The sequence below is a fragment of the Chlorella variabilis genome (assembly GCF_000147415.1).
Source record: "Chlorella variabilis unplaced genomic scaffold CHLNCscaffold_25, whole genome shotgun sequence".
Classification (NCBI taxonomy): domain Eukaryota; kingdom Viridiplantae; phylum Chlorophyta; class Trebouxiophyceae; order Chlorellales; family Chlorellaceae; genus Chlorella; species Chlorella variabilis.
The window spans coordinates 183,834-195,150 of record NW_005435063.1 but is presented as its reverse complement, the minus strand read 5'-3'; the positions used below and the strand labels follow the sequence as shown (position 1 = coordinate 195,150).

Below are 11,317 nucleotides of genomic sequence, written 5' to 3'. Positions count from 1 at the left end.
CCCTATATCCCACCCAGCCGCAGGACTCCACTGCCGCCCGCGCCCCGCCCCATCTGGCCGCTTGCGCGCCCCATCCCCCCTCGATGGGGCCCGCCCACACCGGGGCCTCCCCCCTCCCGCCCACTGCTTTTCTCAACGGCCCCGAGCCGGGGCTGCCCTCATTGCATACATAGTGCGCCTTTCCCTGCTTTTCTAGTGACCTAGCGTTCCGCACTGCCGTTTGGCCAGCCCATGCTCCCGTACCGTTGCGTTTCTCCCCAATGCGCCGTGCCACTTTGCCAGTCATACACACGTTTCGATGCGTGCCCTGTCAGCTGCTTGCGTTGCATGTCGCCTTGCTCCACCCCTGTTTTATTGCTTTCTCTGCTTTCGCCCGGTTCCCGTCCCGTTTCGGCGGGGAGTCTATGTTGCAAGCTAGTTCTTGCTTTACCAGACTTTAAGCCCACACAAGCAAGCAAGCACCCAGCCCAGCCAGGCCATCGAGTTGGGCAGGCCCAGCACACCCGCGCCCACCACCGCGCAGAAGATATGGGCGATGGCGGTGTTCAGTGTGCCTGCACACAATTTAAGTTGCAAGCAGGCACAACCACCAAACATGTGGGTGGTGACGCTGATGCAGCACTGCCAAAAACAGACAACACGGCTCTGAGCACCCAACGCAATCCTCAGCTCACCATGCTTCCCGTTGGGAATGACGGACCCGCCTTTTGCTGCACCGGCGGCCGTGGTTCCCACCATCGGTCTAGCTGCACAGCCCACAAACTGTACCAGGACCTGCAGAAGCAAGTCCCCAACAAAGCTGATGGTTCCGTGGGAGAAGAAGAAGAAGAAGAAGAAGAAGAAGAAGAGAATACGCGGGACGCGTGATTTGTACCTCGGCCGTACTGGGAGGAAACGGGGTGTCAAGCCTGGCTCCCGTGTGAAAAACAACGAGGGGGACAAAGGTGCAGGTCAGCCTGGATCGATCAGCCGCCGCCTCTTGACCGCCGCTGCCCGCCTCCCCGCCACCTGAGCCGGCGCCGCCGCTGCAGCTGCTGCTGCTGGCGCCGCTGCCGCCACCGCTGCCGCCGCCGTGGCTGGCCCCTGCCCCGCCGCTCCCCCTCCCCGCCCCACCCTCGTCATGGCGTCCGCAGCCGCCGCGCCCGCGCGGCGCTTCGCCTGCCTGGGTACATCCTGTGGTGCCTGCCGCTTGCCGCGGCGAGTCGGCGGGCGATCTGCTGTGCCATCGTTCTGCCTGCGCCGAGTGCGTCTGCAGTGGATTTGCATCAGGGCTGCCCTGGTGGGATTTTTTGCACGGGGTTGGTACGGTTGTACAAGCAGCAGTGGTGTCCAAACCAATGTCAGGTTTGAAATCAGCTGGAAGCAGGCGCACTCTTGATATTAGTTGAGTCCCAGTGCAGTCACTGGCTGCAGCCTGCTCCCTCGGCTGCCGTCACAGCAAACACCCTGCTCAGACGCTGCTCCCCGCCGGCGCCTCCTCCGCCCTGAACCGCTGCTGGTAGTGCTGCGGCCAGAGGTCGCCCCAGCGCATGCGGCGCGCCAGGCGGTAGGCGGCTGTGCCGCCCGCGTCGCGCTGCGCCGCCGCCTTGGAGACCACCTGCCGGAGCAGCACCCCGCCCGCCTGCTGCGGCTGCTGCTGCTGCTGCTGCTGCTGCTGCTGCACGCCGCCAGCGCCGCTGCCGTCGCCAGGGGCGGCCTGGACCGCGGCCGCGCTGCAGATGTCCAGCACGACGTGCCCGCTACGCTTGCGTGGCGTGCGGATCACCCGGGACCAGCCACCGCTGGCACGCAGCGCCGCCGCCACCGCCTCCGGCTCCTGCCGCGCCCAGTCCACGCTCTCTCCCGCCATCAGCAGGTCGGCAGTGGCCTCCGACACAGGCGCCAGCACCGGCGCCGCCGCCCTGCCGCTGTCGGCACCCCGGCTGGCGCCAGCCTCTACAGCTGCCTGGCGCCGATGCGCCGCCGCCGCCGCCAGCTCGTGCTGCAGGCGCACCGCCAGCTCAGCGCCGGCGCCGTCATCGTCATCGTCTGCATGCAGGCAGCAGGAGATCCAAACAACGAGCTGGGCACCCCAAACAGACATGAAACAGCCGGACCGGCTGAGCCAGCATGTGTCAGGCCACGCCGCCGCCCACAGGTTGGCAGCCCGCCAAGTCGACAGTCCGCCGCTTGCTCACCGTCTCCGCCCTGCAGCACAGACTCCAGCAGCAGGCGGCGGGTGGCCTCATCCACGCCCTCCAGCTGCTGCCGGCCCGCCGCCGCCGCCAGGCCCGCTGCCAGCCGCTGCTTCAGCAGAGGTGTGGTGTGGCTGGTGCCAGGCAGCTCCTCAAGCCGCACCTCCTCCTCTCCCTCTCCCTCAGCTTCGGTGTCACTCTCGCTGCTGCTCTCTGAGCTGCTGTCGCTGCTGCTGCTGCTGTCCTCGCTGCTGCTACTGCTGCTGCTGCTATCCTCGTCGTTGCTGCTGCGGCCCTCTGCATCTTCCCCCTCCTCCTCCCCCTCCTCAGCCCACCAATCGTCCGACTCTTCATCCTCCTCTACCCCACTTTCATCGTACAGCTTGATGGGAACCGCATCGGCTTGCACCTGCAGCGCCAGCGCGGGGCACTCCGCTCAGGCAGGCGCCCGGCCTGAACCCCTTGGGGCTGAACCGCGGGGCTGCGTGACGGCGCCAGGCACGCCCACGCCAGCGCCAGCCTACTGGCCTGCACGGTGCCTGACCTTGCGGGGCGCCAGGCGTTCCGGCAGAACCAGCGCATCCTGCGGGTCAGACAGGTCAGGCATGAAGGCGCCCGCGACCATCGGCTGCGCAGCCTCCTCGTGCGCCGCCGGCCGTGGCGCCCTGCGGCGGCAGCAGCGTTGGGGATGGGTGCCTTGCAGCGGCAGGGCAGGCGCGCTGCCGTGCCAGCCTGCCCGTGGCGAGCCGGCCGCAGGCCACATGCAGCGGGCCAGCGGCTGCACAGCCGGGCAGGAGCGCACTTGGCGAGGGCAACGTAGCTGTACCGCTCATCCTGGTAGGTGCGGGGCTGGATGCCGGCAGCGGCCTTGGCATTGCGCTGCAGCTGGGTGCGCTGCGGCAGGTGGGATGGCAGGGGATGGGTGCAGCAGATGAGGAGTGGCCAGTGGTCACAAAAATGAAGCATGTGAGCACACTCCCCAGGGACAGGTTCCGGAGCTGGAGCGGTGGCCACGCCCACACCGGCACAACCCACAGCGGCGGCGGCGCCCTCGCCCCATGCTGTCCTGTTACCCCAGCTGGCAGCTTGCCTGGAAGCGCTGCACAAAGTGGCACCAGGAGGTGCGGGTTTCCAGCGGGCACACGCCGTCGTGTGGGCAGGGCGCCACCACGTGCGCCGCCGCCTCTGGTGGGGCCCCCTCCGCCTGCTGCTGCTGCTGCTGCCGCCGCCGCGCCGCCGCCTTCAGCAGCTGCGTGCGCGCCCTCTGGATGTGCGCCGCCCCGGAAGGAGTGCCCGGCTCCACCAGCACCAGCACGCCCCCGGCCGCGGTGCGCTCCCAGAGCTCTTCCACCAGCCGCCTGCGGGAGGCGCGGCAGCACAGGGGATTGTGGAGTTGTGGAGGGGCTGGCGCAGCCAGCAGGAGGCAAGCCAGGCAGGCCACACTGCACAGTGCGGCGCTTCATCCGCGCATCCGCAGCGCAGGCAGTGTGGCCACACGCCAAGGCTCAGAGCTTCCACAGGCGCAGCCGCCTCGCCTGCGCTCCGCATCGCCCCGCAGCTCCCCCAGCACGTAGCCAGCTGTGACCAGGTCGTACCGCCGGCCCTGGGCCGCCCGGTACCGCGGCGGCAGCTTGTGCATCCACCGCAGCCGCGGCGGCGGCGCGGACAGCCCCTCCGCATCCTCCTCTTCCCTCCCCGCTGCTGCTGGCACGGCTGCCTCGGCAGGCCCTGCAGGCCCCAGCTGCTGCTCGTGCAGGCCCCCCTCACTGCTGCCGCCAGCAGCATCGTGCGCCGCCGTCGCCGCCTGCTGCACCGCTGCCTCGTACTGCTTGTGCTGGCGCTGCTGGATCTCATGCCCCAGCCAGGACATGGCTGCCGCAGGCTCCACCGCCAGGGCATCCAGTGGCTGCTGCCGCCAGACCTGCTGCGCGGCCCAGACGGCGGTGGCGGGGCCCGCCCCAAAGTCCAGCATGCCAGCCGGGCGCCAGCCTGGCCGCCGTGCCGCCACCTCACCCAGCGCCGCCTCCAGCGCGGCGTAGCAGGCGGGCATGCGGCTGGCGGCATAGGCCAGGGCTGCAGGGGCGTCGTAGAGGGAGCCGCCGTCGGCGATGCTGCTGCGCGCAGCGAGCGCCTGCCGCTCCGCCGCCGCCTGCGCCGCCTCCTCCGCATTCACCACATCCTGCAGCGGCGCCAGCAGCTGCGCCAGCCCGGGTGCCTTGCGGGCCTCCACATCCACAGGCAGCGCCGCAGACCGCGTCAGCTGCTCCAGCACCTGGTGACGGCTCTGGCGCCGCTTGCCGCGGCTGCGCCGCCGCGCCGCCGTCGCCGCCTCGTCCTCCTCGCCCGCCGCCGCCTGCTGCGACAGGTTGGGGTGCACGCCGCCACGGTGCTTGCTGCGCGACATGTGTCGCAGGCGGTAGCTGAGCTCCTGACCCCGCCGCTTCACGGCCTTGCGGTTGGCGTCTGCGGCAGGAGAGCAGGAGGCGTGGGTCAGAATGAACAAAATCGAGCTGTGGTTGGCTGAGTTTGACTTGCACTTTTCACACCACAAAAACCCAGTAAACCCAGTGGGCACCCTGCCCACGGCCCTGCTCACGCACCCGCTGCTGCTTGGTCGACGGCGGCAACCACGTCGGGCGGCATCACCGCCAAGCCAGGACCCCTCTGGCTGACCAGCAGGGCCACCTCCGCTGGAATCACCAGCGCCTGCTGAGTCGAGCTGGCTGTGGAGCCGAGCCGCGCCAGCGACCCCTGCAGCCGCAGGATGGCATTCCGCCGCAGCAAGGCCGCCATATCTGGGCCCCGAGACCAGCCCACAGCGAACCCTGATACTGCCAGACGTCGGCTAAATGGTGGATTGGGGTCTTTCGGTCTCTCTCGGGCACTGGCAGCCCAAAATTGACAGCTCAGCAGTGGGCTCGAAGTATGCAGTCTGCCAGACCCCAGGGACCTCAGCGCCGTGGCAAAGTTCGTAGAGTCTCCACTGAACCTGCCACACTGATCCAGCCTGCTGGGGCGCTTGTCCAATTGCTGTGTGGAAGGACTTCTCACATACCGAGTACGCAGGTAGACCGTGCTCCTCCCAGAACAACCTAAACTGCGGCCACTTGCCGCCGCCACTGCTACCGCCGCCGCCCGACGCCTGCCGCTCGTCGCCGGCCTTGCTGCCGCGCAGGGCTGTGCGTCACTCCAGCCCTAGGATGGGCAACGACACCAGGGGCCTACCCAGCCAGACGATCCAGGAGCTTGCCGCGCGGCTGGCCACGCTGACCGACCTGCGCCTGCCCGCGCAGCTGCGGCGGCAGGAGCAGGGGCCTTCGCCGCAGGAGCGGCTGCGGTACCTGACGCAGCTGCTGCTTCACGACCCGGGCGTGTTCCTGGAGCGCCACGGCTCCTCGCTGACGTCCTCGGAGCGGCTGCACTTCCACAGCCTGAGGGGCGACTATGAGGTCGACTTTTACTTAAAGATGCTGGAGGAGCAGGAGGACCAGCACAAGCGGGAGACGGTGGCGCGCAACCGCCGTCTGGCATACATGAACCGGTGCGCTGGTGGCACTGGTGGCGCTGCTGCTGCAGCTGCTGCTGCTCTTGCGGTGGCGCTGGCTGGGCAGCGGCGCGGCTGCCATCGGCTGCTCCATGCGGCTTGCTGACGAGGCGTGCTGGCCACGCCCGCTGCCCCGTGCAGGTTGGTAGAGCAGGGGGCTTACTTCAGCGAGAAGGAGATGCGGGAGCGGCAGCCCGGCATCTACCATCAGTACATTGGGCAGTACCGGCCGCCCGAGCCGCCTCAGGGTGCGGGGTGGCACTGCCTGCATGCTGTCGGGCTTGGTGCGTGTGGGGCCTGCTGCTGCTGCTTGCCCAGGAAGCGCCGTTCTCGCCTGGCCTGGGCTGATTTGGCCGGCTGCGATGGGTGCCCTCTGCAGGCGGCGAGGGCTGCCAGGCGGGGACCATCCTGGCTGAGAGTATCATGCGGCAGCAGGAGGAGCTGGCCATGCGGCAGCGGCAGGCCTCGGAGCAGCGGCAGTGGGACCAGGTTGAGGAGGAGAGCGAGGAGGAGAGCGAGGAGGGGGCCAAGGAGGGGGGGAAGGAGCCAGCAGCGGCAGGGGGGCAGGCGGCAGCTGATGGACGGCGACAGCAGCAGGAGGCGCCGGCACCAGCAGCGGCAAGCGTCCAGCATGCAGCTGCGGCAGCTAGCGTAGCGCAGGCGGGTCCACCCGGGGACGAGGAAGAGGAGGCAGCGGCGGATGACCCGGGGGAGGGCCCCAGCCATGTGATCATACCAAAGGAGGAGCAGCAGGAGAACGACGCTGCCTTCCTCGACATCATGCAGCAGCGGTTTTTGGCGGGGAGGGATGCGGGGGTGGACTATGCGGCTATCGACGCAGGTGGGGCGGCCGGCTGGCGGCGCTGGGCGCTGCCGCTGGCGGCTGCTGCTGGTTGGGACTTTGCGATGGGTGGCTCGTGTCCCTGCACGCGCTTTGCACCTGTCGGGCCATGCTGCGCGCCATCTTGCCCGCCGTCCTGCCGCCACTTGCCCGCAGATGCCGAGCTGGACGAGGATTGGGCGGAGCAGGCGGGGCGGGATGCTGAGGACAAGTATTTCGATGACTGACCGGCTGCGCTGGCATGGTGGACAGCACTAGAATGTCGTCTTGCGTGTCCCCTCCTGCTGCAACCCGGCTGCGTCTCGGCACTTACAACATTGGCATGCGGCGGCGTGTGCAAACATAGTCGAGCCATGCAGATATCAGGGCCTGGTCAGGGCGAGGCAGAAGGCTGGGGCTGGGCGCTTTCAGGAGGCGGCGGGCGATGCCGCGTAGCCCTCTGCCGCCAGCAGCGCCTCCAGCTGCCGCTCGCGGTCAGCGGCGTCTGCGAACCGCGCGCGCCGCCCGTGGCCCGGCAGCACGTGCAGGAAGTCGAGGCGGCGCAGGGCGGCCACGCTGGCCAGCTGCAGCTCCACGCTGTGCCAGTTGTAGGCTCGGAAGATGGTCAGGCGCTGCATGCGGTGGCTCCACGCCAGGTGGTCGCCCGTGAGCAGCGCCTTGTCGGGGCGGTACAGCAGGCTCACGCAGCCGGCGGTGTGGCCCGGCGTGAAGACGAGCTGCACGTCGCCGCCGCCGTCTGGCAGCGCCCAGGGCCCCTCCCCCTCCAGCACCACCTCACACTGGCTGCACGCGCAGACAAGGGGAGCGAGGGAGGGGTGGGGTGGCGCCGGTAGGTCGGGAGACACCTGGCGGGTGCGTGCCGCTCCGACCACCGCCCGGCTGGCCAAGCACGCCCGAGCTGCCCCGGCTGCACAGCCAGCTCACTCTGTGCCCTGCCTCCGGTTGACCTCCTTGGCGTGGATGATGCGCTGGCAGGCCGGGAAGTGGGCGGCCCAGGCGGCGTGGTCGCTGACGTCGTCGCGGTGGGTGAGGAAGACCCAGCGCACGCCGCCCAGCTGCTGCAGGCGCTGCGCCAGCAGCGGCGTCCAGCGGGGCACGTCCACCAGGAGGTTGCCCTGCGCCGCGGTGCAGGCAGCAGAGTGTTTACAAGTTGATAGGCGCACATGCAAGCATGAGTTCATGCGCTAGCTGTGCGCTGCAAGCTGGGCCCAGGACCATGCAGGCGGCAGGCGCCACCCCCACCTCTGGCCGCCGAATGAAGTAGGCGGTGGCGCCAAACGACCGCTCCGCGGCAAAGCCGGTGTGGAAGACGCTGTCACAGCCAGGCACTGGCAGCGGGAAGCTCTGCTGCACCGCCTTGAGCTCGCCGGGCTGGCGCTCGCGGACATGGATGGAGAAGCTGCACAGAGGGCAGGCAACGGCGGGTAAGCAGCAGCAGCATACATCTGTGACAGCGGACAAAGAGCAGCGCCAGAGGAGGCGCGGCGGCACCGGCGCATGCCAGCTGCGCTCTCGGCGTGGGCATGTGCCATGCGGCCGGAGCCCAGCAGGCGGGAAGCGAGCTCACGTGGGGCAGCTGAGGAGGGCTTGCATGGCGGCCTGGCGCTCCGCCGCGCTCTGCGGCTGCCGCACCACCGCCGACATGTCGCCCACGCTGGCAAAAGTGGCCGGGGCCATCCAGCGGCAGGTGTCGCAGTCTATGCACGTGTGGTCCACAAAGAAAGGGCCAGGGCTGTTTTCAGGGCGCGGCGCGCGAAGGGCGTCGCTGTCGTGGCGCCGCCCGCCTTGGGCTCGCGCCGCCAGCCGCTGGCGGCGGCGGGGACCAGCGGGAGGGCGGCGGGGGCCGGCGGCGGGGGGCGGTTTCGAAGCTGTCGCCGAGATCATTGTCGCAGCGCAGCGTGCTACTGGCGGCACCACGCTCCAGAGAGGCCGCGAATAGGGGAATGTGCGCGCCATGTCTGCTGCCTGCTAACAAAGACATCAAAACAAAAACAGAAGAGTGCCTAAATGCTGCGATCAGGGGATGATAGTGATCTCACCTAAGCTTTTGGACTCGGCGGCAGTACCTCCGGTGGCGCCGCCTTGGAGCCGCCCTGGATGTGCAGGTTCTGTTCTTTACAGGCACGAGAGAGCAGTACAAGGGGACCGAGATCGTAAACTCATGTGCAGTCCAAGTACACAGTTGGGCCGGCACGAGGCTTGGGCCCCGCCGTCGCCGCCCTTCCGCGCCGCCTCACCGCAGCTCCCCCCACCCTTTGCCCGCCTGCTGCGAGCCGGTGCCAAAGGTGCCCTGAGACCTGCCGCCGGCGCCGCCCCCGGTGCCCAGCATGCCCGGGCCACCCACACGGCGCCTACCCGCCGGCTGCTGCGGCGCATCCTCATCATCTGCACAGCAACAAGCACACAAAGCGGGGGGCGACGGCTTGCATGGATGTGCGGTATCCATCGCGCCGCGGTGTGCCCCACTTTGCCAACAATGCCAGCCAGCGGTGCCTGCCAGCCAGCCATGCACAAAAGAATACGCCCCCACCTGACACCACAAAGCTGGTGCCGCCCGTGTGCTGCGACCCTGCGGCGCCGCCTCGCCGCCTGCTGCCGCCCGTGGGCGGCGCGCGCTGCTGCGGCGGCGGCGGCTGCTGGTGCCCGCGCTTGCGGCTGGTGCTGGGCCGCTCCGGCTCCTCCTCCACAAGATCATCTTCTGCACACACAGCGCCAGGTCAGCAAGATAACGGCGGCAGCAGGCGGCAGCAGCAATGTGGATACAGGCGCAGCCATGGTGGCACTCGACAAGCTGGCACAAAGCGGCGCGCTGTGGGGCGCGCAGCGGCCCACGCCGCCGTGCAGACCTGAGTCTGAGATGTCGTCTGAGACGCCGCCTGCCTCTGAGTCCAGCAGGTCAACCATCTCCACCTCATCACCCTCATCACCCTCATCCTCCTCGGGGATGGCGTGCCTGGGGGACGGCGGGCGGCGAGAGGGATGGGGCAGGGGAGGAGCGGTGGCGGGAAGGCACGATGTGGCGGGGCAGGTCGAGGCAACGTGCCAGAGCCGTCACTGGGCCGGCCAGCAGGTGGCCAGCGCTGTCCTCGACCAGGCTACTACGACACACCAGGCGCCACCCCTCCCACACAGCCGCCCACTCACTTGTACGTCGCCTTGACCTTCTCCTGCGCCTTGGCAGCTGCCGCGCGGCTGCTGCCCCGCCGCCCCGCCGCCACCCCCACCGTGCTCGAGTTGTCCCCTTGCTGCGTGCCGCGGCCGCTGGTCGTCGTCAGGTTCAGCGGGCTCTGCCGGCTGCCGCCCGTCAGCTTGGCCTGCTTGCCGCGCCCAGTCGCTGCCGCCGCAGCACGCTTGGGCGCCGCCGGGGTCGCGCGCGGCTTGCGAGCTGCGGGCAGCGCGTGCAGCAGGCCAACAGCAGCAGCGCTGGCATGACCATGCATCAGACAAGCCGGCCTGGATGCGCGGCGACCAGCAGGGGGTGCGGAGAACAAGAGGGCGGGCTCAAGCAGCACCGCTGGCAGCCCATCCCAGGCCCCACCTGGCGGCGGGCCCATGCTGTTGGAGGGCCCGTGCCCATCCGCCGCCAGATCGTCCATGTCATCCAGCTGCAGGGCGGCAGAGGGAGGGAGGGGGGCGAGAGAGGGAAAGCAGGTGCCCAGCTGCTCAAGCGGTGGTCGTGGATGGCAGCGGCGACACGCCCTGCCGTGCATGTGGGCAAACGTGCCGGCGGGCAGGGCGGCAGGTTGCGGGAAGCAGCCAGGGCAGCCCACCTGCATGCCGGACACGCCATTGGCGAGGTTGGCTGCCGCCGGCTGCTGCCGCTGCTGCTGCTGCTGCTGCTGCCGTTGCTGCTGCTGCTGCTGCTGCTGCTGCCGTTGCTGCTGCTGCTGCTGGTGGTCGCGCTGGGCCTGGCTGGCCCTGTGCGCCGCGCTGGCCGCTGCCTGCTCCTTGCGCTGGTGGCTCACGTCTACATGGTGGGGAGGGGGAGAGGGCGGAACCCCACCCAAGAGCTGAGGAGCTCGGGGCACGCGCCGGCAGCCGGTGAAGGACGCTGCTGGACAGGCAGCGCCCAAGCCCGTCTCCTTGTCGCCCCTCCAACAGCCACCCCCAGCCAGAGCGTGCGCGCGCACACACACACACACACACACACATGGGCCGCCGCCACCCCGCCCTCACCCATGATGACGTTCATGAGGTCTGCGTCCTGCTCCACCTGCGTGGCCCGCTCATCCCGCAGCGTCTTGCTCTGCTCCCGGGGCGGGACGGGGAGGGACAGCCGTGAGGGGCGTGGGACGCGTGCAGGTGCTGGGGGCCCACCTGGGGACAGCGCGGCACGTGGGAGGAGCCGGCCGGCGGCGCGCGCCGACGTGCGCGCAAGCAGCCGCGCCCCGCCTTGCACGCAGTGCACCCGGCGCGCCCACACACACACACACGCCCACTCACCTGCGTGTCCAGCAGCGCCCGCTCCACCGCCTCCTTCATGCTCTCCTTGTTGTCCTTCTCCACAAACTCGTGCAGAGCCTCAGTCAGATCCTGCAGCGGAGGGAGCACGCAGGGGAGCACACAATGTGCGGCAGGGCTGGGTGAATGTGTGGGCCACGAGGGGGGTGGGTGGGTGGGTGGGTGGGTGGAGATGCAACCCAAGTCGCGCCGGCGCCTGCGCCCCCAACTCCACACCCCAGCCGTGCCGTGCTCCTGTGGGCCGCACACCCACATGCCTGCACCTCTCCTGCCCGCGCCCCCCCCCCCCCCCATCAC

The 11,317-nt window shown here is 69.5% G+C and overlaps 4 protein-coding genes across 4 annotated transcripts in view; 1 reads left to right on the top strand and 3 right to left on the bottom strand.

The window, feature by feature from the left end:
- Nucleotides 1-1,450: 1,450 nt before the first annotated feature.
- Nucleotides 1,451-4,967, bottom strand: CHLNCDRAFT_59055 (hypothetical protein; the record flags this gene model as incomplete). Its single annotated transcript, XM_005843937.1, has 7 exons — nucleotides 1,451-2,028; nucleotides 2,178-2,583; nucleotides 2,719-2,839; nucleotides 2,977-3,068; nucleotides 3,346-3,532; nucleotides 3,770-4,637; nucleotides 4,775-4,967. The coding sequence occupies 7 exons, from the start codon at nucleotides 4,965-4,967 to the stop codon at nucleotides 1,451-1,453; spliced, it is 2,445 nt and encodes an 814-aa protein (XP_005843999.1).
- A 407-nt stretch (nucleotides 4,968-5,374) lies between these two features.
- Nucleotides 5,375-6,786, top strand: CHLNCDRAFT_139497 (hypothetical protein; the record flags this gene model as incomplete). Its single annotated transcript, XM_005844028.1, has 4 exons — nucleotides 5,375-5,715; nucleotides 5,860-5,966; nucleotides 6,098-6,559; nucleotides 6,716-6,786. 4 exons carry the CDS (start codon nucleotides 5,375-5,377, stop codon nucleotides 6,784-6,786), a joined length of 981 nt encoding a protein of 326 aa, XP_005844090.1.
- A 219-nt stretch (nucleotides 6,787-7,005) lies between these two features.
- CHLNCDRAFT_10299 (hypothetical protein) lies at nucleotides 7,006-8,305 on the bottom strand (the record flags this gene model as incomplete). Its single annotated transcript, XM_005843936.1, has 4 exons — nucleotides 7,006-7,342; nucleotides 7,484-7,674; nucleotides 7,802-7,958; nucleotides 8,127-8,305. Coding segments are annotated over 4 exons (864 nt in total), but the record flags the coding sequence as incomplete, so codon positions are not given.
- A 487-nt stretch (nucleotides 8,306-8,792) lies between these two features.
- CHLNCDRAFT_139495 (hypothetical protein) overlaps nucleotides 8,793-11,317 on the bottom strand; it is a gene marked incomplete at both ends in the record, with an annotated part of 6,846 nt that continues 4,321 nt past the window's right edge. Inside the window, 8 exons of the mRNA XM_005843935.1 lie at nucleotides 8,793-8,944; nucleotides 9,090-9,257; nucleotides 9,406-9,512; nucleotides 9,704-9,944; nucleotides 10,098-10,164; nucleotides 10,330-10,526; nucleotides 10,736-10,805; nucleotides 11,003-11,092. Coding sequence (XP_005843997.1) covers nucleotides 8,793-8,944; nucleotides 9,090-9,257; nucleotides 9,406-9,512; nucleotides 9,704-9,944; nucleotides 10,098-10,164; nucleotides 10,330-10,526; nucleotides 10,736-10,805; nucleotides 11,003-11,092 — 1,092 coding nt within the window. The remainder of the gene's footprint in view (nucleotides 8,945-9,089; nucleotides 9,258-9,405; nucleotides 9,513-9,703; nucleotides 9,945-10,097; nucleotides 10,165-10,329; nucleotides 10,527-10,735; nucleotides 10,806-11,002; nucleotides 11,093-11,317) is intronic.